Source organism: Mirounga angustirostris, unplaced genomic scaffold (assembly GCF_029215605.1).
Source record: "Mirounga angustirostris isolate CCGP_5_RB_7025 unplaced genomic scaffold, mMirAng1.0.hap1 SCAF_5, whole genome shotgun sequence".
NCBI lineage: Eukaryota > Metazoa > Chordata > Mammalia > Carnivora > Phocidae > Mirounga > Mirounga angustirostris.
This window is the reverse complement of record NW_026991713.1, coordinates 98,348,085-98,361,390: the sequence shown is the minus strand read 5'-3', so window position 1 is coordinate 98,361,390 and position 13,306 is coordinate 98,348,085. Positions and strand designations below refer to the sequence as shown.

At 40.4% G+C, this 13,306-nt stretch overlaps 1 protein-coding gene across 2 annotated transcripts in view; it reads left to right on the top strand.

The window, feature by feature from the left end:
• DYRK4 (dual specificity tyrosine phosphorylation regulated kinase 4) overlaps positions 1-13,306 on the top strand; it is a 35,165-nt gene that overhangs the window by 12,491 nt on the left and 9,368 nt on the right. For both annotated transcript variants that reach the window (XM_064591676.1, XM_064591675.1), the window contains exons 3-7: positions 664-800; positions 1,120-1,260; positions 3,122-3,260; positions 6,488-6,569; positions 9,114-9,286. In XM_064591676.1, the coding sequence (XP_064447746.1) occupies positions 664-800; positions 1,120-1,260; positions 3,122-3,260; positions 6,488-6,569; positions 9,114-9,286 (672 nt within the window). The remainder of the gene's footprint in view (positions 1-663; positions 801-1,119; positions 1,261-3,121; positions 3,261-6,487; positions 6,570-9,113; positions 9,287-13,306) is intronic.

The following is a 13,306-nucleotide window of genomic DNA, read 5'->3' as shown; positions in this document are numbered from 1 at the left end:
CAAACTGAGGCTACTGCTCAGCTGCATTCAAGAATTATGAAATATCCAAACTGGAAGGGACCTGAGAGCCACTTTGTTCAGTCCTCTTACTTTGCAGGTTCCCACATAAGCAGAAAACTAGAGATAATAGCAGGGCTGGAACTAGAACCCAAGTTTTCTTTTTTTTAATTTTTAATTTTTAAAGATTTTATTTACTTATTTGTCAGAGAGAAAGAGAGACAGAGAGAGAGAGAGAGAGTGGGTGTGTGTGTGTGCACAAGCAGGGGGAGCGGCAGGGAGAGGGAGAAGCAGACTACCCGCTGAGCAGGGAGCCTGATGTGGGGCTCGATCCCAGGACCCTGATCATGACCTGAGCCTAAGGCAGACACTTAACCGGACTGAGCCACCCAAGTGTTCCTAGAACCCAAGTTTTCTAAAGACCATCCAATGTTCTTTGCACTGCCTGACATGGATAGAGCCTGTGGGACCTTCCTGGCACCACCTTGGTAGCCTTGGATCTGAGCAACAACCTAAGCAATGAGAGGAGGATGGGAATTACACAAATACCTGGTGCAGTTCAGAAAGTTCCCCCAGGCGTAAACCATGGGCTGACACAGGGGCCCCACTATCAGGGAAGCCCCAGAGCCTATGACTCTGTTCCTTACCCTGGTCTGGCTTCTGCAGGTCCTGCATGACCACATTGCCTACCGCTATGAGGTTTTGGAGATGATCGGGAAAGGGTCCTTTGGACAGGTGGCCAAGTGCTTGGATCACAAAAACAATGAGTTGGTGGCCTTGAAAATCATCAGGAATAAGAAGAGGTGTGGTTTGGTAGATGGCCTAGGCCATGGGAGAGGTGGTCTGTGTGATTCTGGCCCCTTCATAATGCCAACCCTTCCTAACTCTGCATTTTCCTTTGATCTTCCTCATCCTTTTCCTCTTTCTCTATCTGATTTCACAATGGGGCACAGAGGAAGCAAGAATATGAAGCTTTTAGTGCTTTCTGCCCCCTCTCCCTGGACAGTCTTGTTGGGGTGATGGGGAGGGGCTGGAGAAAGGGGCTAACTGCTGTAGCATTACATGACACTGTGAATTCTGTCCCCATTTCCTATCCTCCCTGCCACTCCCCCACCACTTCAGATTTCACCACCAGGCCCTGGTGGAGCTGAAGATCCTGGAAGCTCTCAGAAGGAAGGACAAAGACAACACCCACAATGTGGTACACATGAAGGACTTTTTCTATTTTCGCAATCATCTCTGCATCACCTTTGAACTCCTGGGGTCAGCTGCTTTTTCTTTTAGTTCATTTTCTTTTGAAAAATTGCTTAAGGTGACAGAAGAGAAACTTTGAGGCCAGAACACTAGATTTTTCTAGATGTGAGCTTTTAATGACTAGAGTGGACATGATGACCAAGGAATCAAAGGAGCTGGGCCCAAAGCTGCCCATCTCACCCCATGCCTCAGTCATGCCTGTCACCTGCCAGCATACTCAGGATGTGCTGCCTAAGTTCTGGGTGCCAAACTGGGTGACATAACCAATTCAAGCCCTCTGCCCTCAAGATTGATACTGAAATATATTGAAAAGGACTATCCTTTGCCACCATGTCCCCACTCACTGGCTTTATAATCCTGTGGTGCTGAGGTTGGAACCCAAGGGAACAGGAAGCTAGCTGTTCCCAGTGGGGAAAGGACTTTGATTTTGAGCAAATAAGGATAGGAGCAGGTATTTTTGGTTAGGAAGCAGAACCTGACTGAAATAGATTGGCATCACCTAGCTGAATATTGGAGCTGGAAGGGTGTGATAATTGGAAGGACATGCTAATTTGATTACTTTTCTCTTTGAGAAGACCATCTTCCATAATTTGAACAAAATCAGAAACCCAGAAAGCGTTTAGCAAAGGGGAATAATTAGGGTAGACGCTCAGAGGCTCAGTATTATGGGATTCACTGAGCTGGTAGCTTGGTGCTCCCATGGCACCATTGCTGTTAGTGAAATTCTAGGAACCAGCTAAATTGGAATCAGAAGGAAGGTTGATACTCTTCTCAGCATCTCTGATGACTACAGAATGTGGTCCACTTCCCAGTATACAGAGGCGAATTATCCTCCTTCTGTCAAAATGAACAAGCCAGGCTGCCTTTCTAGACCATTACTCACAGTATTTGCACAGTTAGATGTCATTGTACTTAAAAGAGCTCTGAAAAGAGAGGGGGGACAGGTGTGCGGAGGGTGAATCCAAAGACCAGAGAGGTTAGGAGTTGCCCAGGGTCACACAGCCAGTCAGAATGAGGCTAGAGCTTCACATCTCCCCTGTACTCCCCAAGAACGAATAGCTTCCTAAATACTTCCAGAGTTAGAGAAGGCTTGGAAATGGAAGATTGGGAGAAACCAGGAAGGAGTTGTTTCTGAGTTGTGCCCCTTCTTTCCCTCTTCTCCCCATCTTATGGTTTGCAGAGTCACAAACTGGCAGCTCACAGATATATTTTTCTTGTTAAAATGCTTTGCATTTGTTTCCAACATTTGTAAGTCAGCAGATTTCACATAATATAGCAGGCTTTTATACAGTAGTGCAGGCTTCTGCCTGTTTAGAAAATTTGGTATAATCTAGCAAGAGTAAACCCTCATTTCTGCAAGGCTACAGTTGGATGGGACCAAGCATCCAGGCTCACTTTAGATAGGGTAGGGCTTCTCCATTTTGCCTCAGCCCCTATCTATCCACTCTCTTGTTGCCTTACCTATCAGGAACATTTATATGTCTTTAGATAGCCTTATTAGTTTGGGGCAGGGGTGGCCCCTCGGTTGGGTGGTGGACTTCCTGGATCTCTTCCAAGGGCCTGAGAAACTATGAATATTTCAGAAGTTTGGCCCAACGTTTTAACACCCACATGAGTAACAAAGTGGTTAATGGCCTTGCCACATAAGAAACAAGGGGACGTCTGAAAGCCCAGCACAGTGGAGCTTCACACCAGATCCACCATGAATCAAGGGGAAGGTTGAGTTTATAGGACTTGAAAGCCCTGCCTCCTGGTTTGAGGTTTGCCTACTACCAGAGGGAAACCAGGTGATATGGGATTGTTTGCAGGCTCAAACTCAGCATTATACCTTCTGCACTGATACACATCACTTTCTCTCTCTCTTTTCCAGAATCAACTTATATGAGTTGATGAAGAATAATAGCTTTCAAGGCTTTAGTCTGTCAGTAGTTCGGCGCTTCACCCTCTCTGTTTTGAAGTGTTTGCAAATGCTTTATGTAGAGAAAATCATTCACTGTGATCTCAAGCCTGTGAGTACAAGCTCTGTCCTGCCAGGGGAGCTGATTCCCACCCTCAGAAATTGTTTGCCCCATTCTGTTTCCCAGTGGTAACTGGGAAGCCATCATAACCAAGGCTCCAGGGTGGAAGCCAAGCAGTTATGTTTATATGTTGTGTAAACCACGAGAGATTCGGTGAAGACTAAGGGACAGATATCGGGGCAATGCAGAGAGATGTAGTTTATCATCAAGACTGACAGGAGCAGGAAGGTCTGAGGGCTTTCCTACAGAAGGCTTGGGGGTGTGCAGAGACATATGTTATGCAGAGAGATGGAGAACTGCTGTACTAAATCCTGAGTTTATGCACTGTACTCTGAGTTGGTTCTAGGGTACAGCAAATCCTCTGCTCCAACTGAATGTGCCCTTCCCACATGTCCTGCTGGTATTCTATACCTAGCTCTATTATTGCCCTGGTTGCTATGTAGGGATGGTTTCTTTATCTTCCACTGACTGCAAGCTCCCCCAAGGTCAGGGACCATTGTCTTCTCACCATTTTATTCCCAGGATCTGTCATGGTACCTGGCAATAGTAATGGTAGGCAACAAATAAATGCTTGTTAGAAGAGTTAATGATTGCAAGCTTGAGGAGTACAGAGAGGTAGCTAGGGGAAAGGTATAAGGGTGTGAAGATATTCAATCAGGAGCTGGTTCCAAAAACAAGATGATTCTCACAGATATGCAAATATCCCTTAACTTTTCCTCATTCCCTTCTCCTCACCCTCCCTGAAACAGTTGATTTTTTTAATTGTTTTTTATTTTAATTCCAGTATAGTTAACACAGTGTTATATCAGTTTCAGGTGTACAATATAGTGACTCAACATTTCCATACCATACCTGGTGCTCATCATGATAAGTGTGCTCTTTAATCCCCATCACCTATTTCCCTTATCCCCCCACCCACTTCCCATCTGATAACCATTAGTTTGTTCTCTATGGTTAAGAGTCTGTTTCTTGGTTTTTCTCTCTCTCTTTTCTTGCTCATTTGTTTTGTTTCTTAAATTCCACATGTGAGTGAAATCATATGGTATTTGTCTTCATCTGACTGACTTATTTCCCTTAGCATTATACTCTCTAGATCCAACCATGTTGTTGCAAATGGCAAGATTTCGTTCTTTTTTTTTTTTTTTTGGCTGAGTAGTATTCTATTGTACACCTCTTCTTTATCCATTCATCAGCTGATGTACTCTTGGGCTGCTTCCATAATTTGGTTATTGTAAATAATGCTGCTATAAACATAGGGGTGCATGCATCCCTTTGAATTAGTGTTTTTGTATTTTGGGGGTAAATACCCAGTATTGTGATTAGTGGATTGTAGGGTGGTTCTATTTTTAACTTTTTGAGGAACCTCCATACCAAAACAAAATTTTTAAAAAACTGTAACTCATTGGGCAAATTTGGGATATTTTTGCAATCCAATATTGACAAGATAGAGATGTTCTCTCAGGGTTTACTGGTAGAGTCTCACAAGAATGGTGATACATTGATTTATTCTCCACATTCAAGTTCCTAATCCTCAGCTTTGCAGCTTCAAAGAGTCACTACATCCATGGTTTTGGGGCTTAGGGGACTGACTCTAAGCAAGGAAATTCACATGACATAATGGATTTCTTTGAGAAATAGTAAACTGGACTATATATGCCCCTAGAAAAGTGTGCATGCAACCAGGAGAGTGCTTGGTGAGTGTAGATCAAGAATCAGGGAGTTATTCAAAGATACAAATGTAGTGATCTGAAGGGACACCTGCACCCCAATGTTTATAGTGGCAATGTCCGCAATAGTCAAACATGGAAAGAGCCCAGATGTCCATTGACAGATGAATGGATAAAGAAGATGTGGTATATATATCAGCCATCAAAAAAAAAATGAAGTCTTGCCATTTGCAATGACGTGGATATAACTAGAGGGTATTATGCTAAGCGAAATAAGTCAATCAGAGAAAGACAATTATACGATTTCACTCATATGTGTGGAATTTAAGAGACAAAACAGATGAGCTTAGGGGAAGGGAGGGAAAAATAAAACAAGACAAAATTAGAGATGGAGAAAATCATAAGACACTCTTAATCATAGGAAACAAACTGAGGGTTGCTGGAGGGGAGGTGGGGTGGGGGGATGCAGTAACTGGGTGATGGACACTAAGAAGGGCACTTGATATAATGATCACTGGGTGTTATATACAACTGATGAATCACTGAACTCTACCCTGGAAACTAATAATACACTATATGTTAATTAATTGAATTTAAAATTAAAAAAAATAATCAAGGAGTTAGGATAGTTTCAGTGAGCTCTGATGGTCTGATGCATCCATCCCCACTATAGAGTTTTTCTGTCAATATGATGGGAGGGCCTACACCATTTAGTTAAGGAATCTTTCCACTGGTCTGGAGACACACTAGAAATGTCTGCTTTTTAACGACTTTTGCTGAATGAACCCTTCCAGTTAATATAGATATTCTTTAGGAAAGGTATATGGACTAAATTTGTACTTTCTTAATTTGTGAAGCTGGAGGCTTCAGACCAGGCCTGCTGTGTCATATCTAGAAAGTTAAGGACTCAGTAAGGAACTAATTCATCTGATATTCATAATAGTCAATTCATTTGATACTGAGAGCTGTGAAAACATGACTGGGGCTTTAAACTCCAGGCCTAGGTAGTACACCCTCATGCTCTGAGAGCCCAGGAGCTCTGCTTGCTTAACCACAACTCTCCGGCGACACTGGTTTCACGTTTTCCCCAAAGTCAGCGAAAGAATCACAACTCAAATTAAATTATTGCCTTTTTTTGGTCCATTACTGACATATCAGTATGTTGGGGGAGCACTTAATGGAAACGTTAAATTCAGTCAGTGATATTTCTAAGACCTTAGGCAAGCAAGAGATAGAGTCTGGTGCCAAGGAGATAAAAATAAACCCATAGGGTTCAGGAGTTACACATTCTATATGGGAAAGGAGACAAAATATATGCAAAAGAAATACTGCAAAGCAGCAAATGCTGGGTCCAAACAAGAGGTACAGACCACAAATCGAATGGGAAGTCAGAGGAGGGCGGAGAACATGGTGTTTGGAGATGTGGGAGGAGGCCAACTTGGAACTGGTCACATTTTGAACTGGGTCCTGGAGGATGGCAGGCATTCTGGTAAATAGAGTGTGTAGAGCAACATTATTAAAACTGACGTCTGTCTTTCTCCTTCTCTCTAGGAGAATATAGTGTTATACCAAAAGGGCCAAGTCTCTGTTAAAGTCATTGACTTTGGATCAAGCTGTTATGAACACCAGAAAGGTAGGCACGTTCTGGTCCCTTTGTCTGAATTTTCCTATTGCGATTTCTTTCCCTTACTGAATGAAACACCACTTCTGATGTGAGGTCACCTGGGTTCTAGTCCGGACTCAGCCACAGCAATTGCTGGTGTGATTTTGAACAAGATGCTTCACTTCTCTGAGCCTAAGTCTCCTCATCTATAAAATGAGAAGATTGGACTCAAATACCACAAAGGTCCTTTACAGCTCTTAAGTTCTGTATCTGGAATTACCCCAGAGCCTTGGCTCCCAAAACTAACTAGGCGTGCATCTGAATTACTAGAGGCCTCTGAAAATTTACAACTCCCAGGGCCTCGCCCCAGATGTACCGAATCTAAATTTCTGGGGGAGATCCCAGCAGTCTGTACTATAGAACACACAGCCATTCTGAGGTTTGGGAATCACTGCCCTAAGCTCTCTAGACTTTATATTTTTTTCCAGGCTAGAATCCAGAAAGCAGCCTTGGAGTACATTTGTACAACTGTCACTGAACTTGATTTAAGTGCCTCTTCTTTGACTTTTATCAAGTTTGATGGCAAGAACACGTACCATTTAACAAACACTTAATTGAGTATCTTGTATGTGTTTGTCACCGTTCTGGGTATAGGAACAAAAAACCGAACACATCCTGTGCTCTGATTGCTTACAGTTCAACGGAAGAAACAAAGATACAAAGGTAACAGGACAGGTGCAGTGATTATAAATACGTACAGACTGTATCAAGGCAACAGCAAAGAGGGGTTTGGGACCAACCTTCATGGTGGCAGGGAGTGTCAGAGGAAGCCTCCTGAGGCTAAAGAAAAGACTACTAGATGGTTGTTTCTAAATATTCTGCAGCACTACTTTTGAAGACACATGTTATCTTTTATGTACGGAACCCATAAGAAATTCCAGCTAGAAAACAGTCTGCCTCCCACAAAGTACTCATTTGCTTACTCTTCTCAGCTATGAAAGCTGTGCAGCCTCTTTCTTGCCTTGGCTGCCAGCAGAATTTGTAATGATCCTATCCTGGCCTTCAGATAGTCACTTCCCCCTTTATATAGCTTCTGACTTCCCTTTATCTTTATTTTAACCATGAGGCAGTATAGAGTATGGATATCAGACTTGAACGGCCTGAGTTCAAATCCCAGCTCTGCCACATAGCTGAGTGACCTTGATAATTTATTTAATCTTTGTATGCCTCAGTTTTCTCATTTTAAAATGGGACAATCATAGCACCTGCTTCACAGGATTGTCATAAGGACTGAGAGTTGCTCTGTATGAAGCACTTGGAATAGTGCCTGGCACATGTTAAGGATTTTTTAAAATATATTTTATTTATTTATTTGTCAGAGAGAGAGAGGGGGCAGGCAGAGGGAGAAGCAGGCTCCCTGCTGAGCAAGGAGCCCAATGCAGGACCGGGTCCCAGAACCCTGAGATCATGACCTGAGCCGAAGGCAGATGCTTAACTGACTGAGCCATCCAGGCGTCCCAACATGTTAAGGATTATAGAAGTGTCCATTAAATCCGTTTTTTAAAGTTACACTGTGTATATATGTACTTTGCAAAGCGCATCAAAAGCATTTTGGATGTAGGCAGGGTATAAAAGTCATTTTTATTATATCTTTATTTTGTTTTAGTTATGTTTTTACTGTAAACAATCAAACAACAGACAAGTGACTACAGAATTCTTGCCCTGCCAGTATCTGGGTAAAGAATGTCAGCATGTGGAAGTAACTGTAGTGTCCCGTTTCTCCCACCTCTGTAAAATCTAGGCTCCCCATAGTACTGTCTTCTGTACAGCTTTATCTGCTGAGATTTTGTGGGCTCTTCCTTCTTTACATTATACAACACAATGCACATAATACATTGAATACACATTAGAAGAGTGTGCATTTTGCATGTTTCTTTTTCCATTTTAATATGCCTCTTCCCTTGCCAAATCACAATACTTTCAGAAAGCATCTACCCCAAATTAACGTGATAGTTTGAAAATTTAGCTTTATATTAGTCTGTTTCCTTTTTTATAAAGTTTGGCTAACTTAAATATCTTTCCCTAGAACAACGCCTACTTTAGAGTTCTTGACCAATAAAGTGAGGATAGTAACACCACATGATAATCAGGTTGCTGTGAAGATTTGATGAGATTATATACGTAACCTGACTCAGAAGTGCTGGTCAGGGCGCCTGGGTGGCTCAGTTGGTTAAGCGACTGCCTTCGGCTCAGTTCATGATCCTGGAGTCCCGGGATTGAGTCCTGCATCAGGCTCCCTGCTCAGCAGGGAGTCTGCTTCTCCCTCTGACTCCCCCCTCTCATGCTCTCTCTCTCTATCTCATGCTCTCTCTCAAATAAATAAATAAAATCTTTAAAAAAAAAAAAAAAGAAGTGCTGGTCAGCACTTGTGTTTCCATCTCCCTGAAAAGCCTGGAGAGTGAAAAGTGGTGGGGGAGTCTTAGTTATCCTCGACCTTCCCTTGAGAAGGTGTCCTGAGGAAGTGTGTTTTGGAGAGGAGGATTTTACCTGATGGTTCTCTTTCTTTCCCCACAGTATATACCTACATCCAAAGCCGGTTCTATAGATCCCCAGAGGTGATTCTGGGCCATCCCTACAACATGGCCATTGATATGTGGAGCCTGGGCTGCATCATGGCTGAGCTGTACACAGGCTACCCTCTCTTCCCTGGGGAGAATGAAGCAGAGCAGCTAGCCTGCATCATGGAGGTGAGGGGGAGGGCCGCTGTGGGATCCATAGCTTGCACACAAACACTGGGCTACATCAGTCGCTGTCGGGCAGGGGCCTGCATACTTTTTTGTTGTTGTTGGATGTTCCCTAAAAGTATTTTTGGAATTATGTGCCCCTCTGTACACTTTTGAGTTGGTATCTAACATTTTTATATTGAATATGTAAATATTATATATTTATATATAGATATATAAATATATATAAATTATTATATATAAATATGTTATATGTAAATATTATATATAACATATATATTTATATATAAATATATATATTAAATTGCAGAGGATGAAATTTCCAACATATTATGAAAGTGACATTTTTCTTTTTGTTTATTTTTTAATCATTTAAAAAATTTTAATTCCAGTATAATTAACATACAATGTTATATTAGTTTCAGGTGTACAATGTAGTGATTCAATAATTCTATACAGTATGTGCTCAACATGACAAGTGTACTCTACCTTTTTTTGAGAGAGAGAGCACTCTCGAGCATGAGTTGAGGGTGGGTGGGATGGGGAGGGGCAGAGGGAGAGAGAAAGAAAGAATCTTAAGCAGGTTCCATGCCCAGCAGAGAGCCCAATGTGGGGTTCAATCTGATGACCCTGAGATTACAACCTGAGCCGAAATCAAGAGTTGGACACTTAACTGACTGAGCCACCCAGGCACCCTGATAAGTGTACTCTTAATTCCATTCACCTAGTTCACCCATCCTCCACCCACCTCCTTTCTGGTAACCATCTGTTTGTTCTCTATAGTTAAGAGTCTGTTTTTTTGTTTGTCTCATTTATCTTTGTTGATTTGTTTTGTTTTTTAAATTCCAAATATAAATGAAGCCATATGGTATTTGTGTTTATCTAACTTATTTCACTTAACATTATATTCTGTAGATCCATCCATGTTGTTGCAAGTAGCAAGATTTCATTCTTTTTTATAGATGAGTAATATTCCATTATATATATACACCACATCTATATATACATATATACCACATCTTTATATATATATACACACACACATCATATATATATATATATATACCACAACTTCTTATATATATATACATCTCTCTCTCTCTATATATATATATGTATATGTGTGTGTGTGTGTGTACATCTTTATCCATTCATCTATTGATGGACACTTGTGTTACTTCCATAATAATTTGGCTATTGTAAATGATGCTGCAATAAACATAGGGGTGCATTTATCTTTTGAAATTAGTGCTTTTGTATTCTTTGGGTAAATGTCCAGTAGTGGAATTATGGGATCATATGGTAATTATATTTTTAATCTTTTGAGGAATCTCCATACTGTTTTCTACAGTGGCTGCACCAGTTTGCATTCCCTCCAACAGTGCATAAGAGTTCCTTTTTCTCTACATCCTTGCCAGCACTTGTTGTTTCTTGTGTTTTTTACTTTAGCCATTCTGACAGGTGTGAGGTGATATCTCATTGTGGATTTGATTTGCATCTCCCTGATGATGAGTGATGTTGAATATCTTTTCATGTATCTGTTGGCCATCTGGATGTCTTCTTTGGAAAAATGTCTAATTGTGTCCTCTGCCCATTCTTAATTGGATTATTTATTTTTTAGATGTTGAGTTGTATAAATTCTTCATATATTTTGGATATTAACACTTTATTAGATATGTCATTTACAAATACCTTTTCCCATTTGGTAGGTTGTCTTTCAGTTTTGTTGATTGTTTCCTTTGCTGTGCAAAAAGTATTTTATTTTGATGTAGTCTCAGCAGTTTATTTTTGCTTTTACTTCCCTTGCCTTAGGACACATATCTAGAAAAATGTTGCTATGGCTGATGTCAGAGAAATAACTGCCTATGCTCTCTTCTAGGATTCTTATGGTTTCAGGTCTCACATTAGGTTTAATCCCCTTTGAGTTTATTCTGTGTATGGTGTTAGAAAGTGGTCCATTTTCATTTTTTTACATGTTGTTGTCCAGTTTTCCCAACACTGTTGGAGTCGATCTAGAAAATAGAAATTTGGGATGGATGGATGTGTAGGTAGGTAGGTAGGTAGGTGGATGATATAGATAGATAGAGATCAGATAATTAGACTAACATATATATATTTATCTATCTATCATCTATCTATCTATCATCATCTATCTATCATCTATAGAGAGAGAGACAGAGAGAGAGAGATTAGATCTTTATTCATAGTCAAATGTCTTTGTTCACTGGTATAATCCTGTCTTTTTTCCATTGCATATTCTTGCCTCTTTTATCAAAGACTAAATGACCATATAGTCATGGATTTATTTCTGGGCTTTCTATTTGGTTCCTTTGATCTATGTGTCTAATTTTGTACTAGCACTATACTGTTTTGATTACTACACCTTTATAGTATATCTTAAAATCTGGGATTGTGATACCTCCAGTTTTGTTCTTCTTTTTCAAGATTGCTTTGGCCATTTGGGGTCTTTTGTGGTTACATACAAAATTTAGGATTATTTGTTCTAATTCTGTGAAAAATGCTGTTTGTATTTTGGTAAGGATTTCATTAAATCTATAGATTGCTTTGGGTAGTATGGACATTTTAACAATATTTGTTCTCCCAATCCATGAACATGGAATATTTTTCCATTTGTTTATGTCATCTTCAATGTCTTTCATCAGTGTTTTAGAGTTTCCAGAGTACAGCTCTTTTACTTCTTTGGTTAAGTTTATTCTTAGATGTTATATTGGTGCAATTATTTTCTTAATTTCTCTTTCTGCTAGAATAGTGACATTTTATTTTTATTTTTTTATTTTTAAATTTAATTTAATTTTATTATGTTATGTTAGTCACCATACAGTACATCATTAGTTTTTTGGGTTTTTTATTATGTTATATTAATCAGCATACATTACATCATTAGTTTTTGATGTAGTGTTCCACAATTCATTGTTTTCATATAACACCCAGTGCTCCATGCAGTACATGCCGTCCTTAATACCATCACTGGGCTAACCCATCCCCCCAGCCCCCTCCCCTCTAAAACCCTCAGTTTGTTTCTCGGAGTCCATAGTCTCTCATGGTTCATCTCCCTCTCCGATCTCCCCCCCTTCATTTTTCCCTTCCTTCTCCTAATGTCCTCCATGCTGTTCCTTATATTCCACAAATAAATGAAACCATATGATAATTGACTTTCTCTGCTTGACTTATTTCACTTAGCATAATCTCCTCCAGTCCCATCCATGTTGATGTAAAAGTTGGGTATTCATCCCTTCTGATGGCTGAGTAATATTCCATTGTATATATGGACCACATCTTCTTTATCCATTCATCTGTTGAAGGGCATCTCTGCTCTTTCCACAGTTTGGCTATTGCAGACATTGCTGCTATGAACATTGGGGTGCATATGGCCCTTCTTTTCACTACATCTGTGTCTTTGGGGTAAATACCCTGTAGTGCAATTGCTGGGTCACAGGGTACCTCTATTTTTAGTTTTTTGAGGCACCTTCATACTGTTTTCCAAAGTGGCTGTACCAACTTGCATTCCCACCAACAGTGTAAGAGGGTTCCCCTTTCTCCACAACCTCTCCAACATTTGTTGTTTCTTGCCTTGTCAATTTTTGCCATTCTAACTGGTGTAAGGTGGTCTCTCAGTGTGGTTTTGATTTGAATTTCCCTGATGGCTAATGATGATGATCATTTTTTCATGTGTCTGTTGGCCATTTGTATGTCTTCTTTGGAGAAGTATCTGTTCATGCCTTCTGCCCATTTTTTGACTTGATTATTTGTTTTTTGGGTGTTGAGTTTGAGAAGTTCTTTATAGATCTTGGCTATCAGCCCTTTGTCTGTAGTGTCATTTGCAAATACCTTCTCCCATTCTGTGGGTTGCCTCTTTGTTTTGTTGACTGTTTCCTTTGCTCTGCAGAAGCTTTTTATCTTGATGAAGTTCCAAAAGTTCATTTTTGCTTTTGTTTCACTTGCCTTTGGAGATGTATCTTGAAAGAAGTTGCTGTGGCCGATGTGGAGGAGGTTACTGCCTAT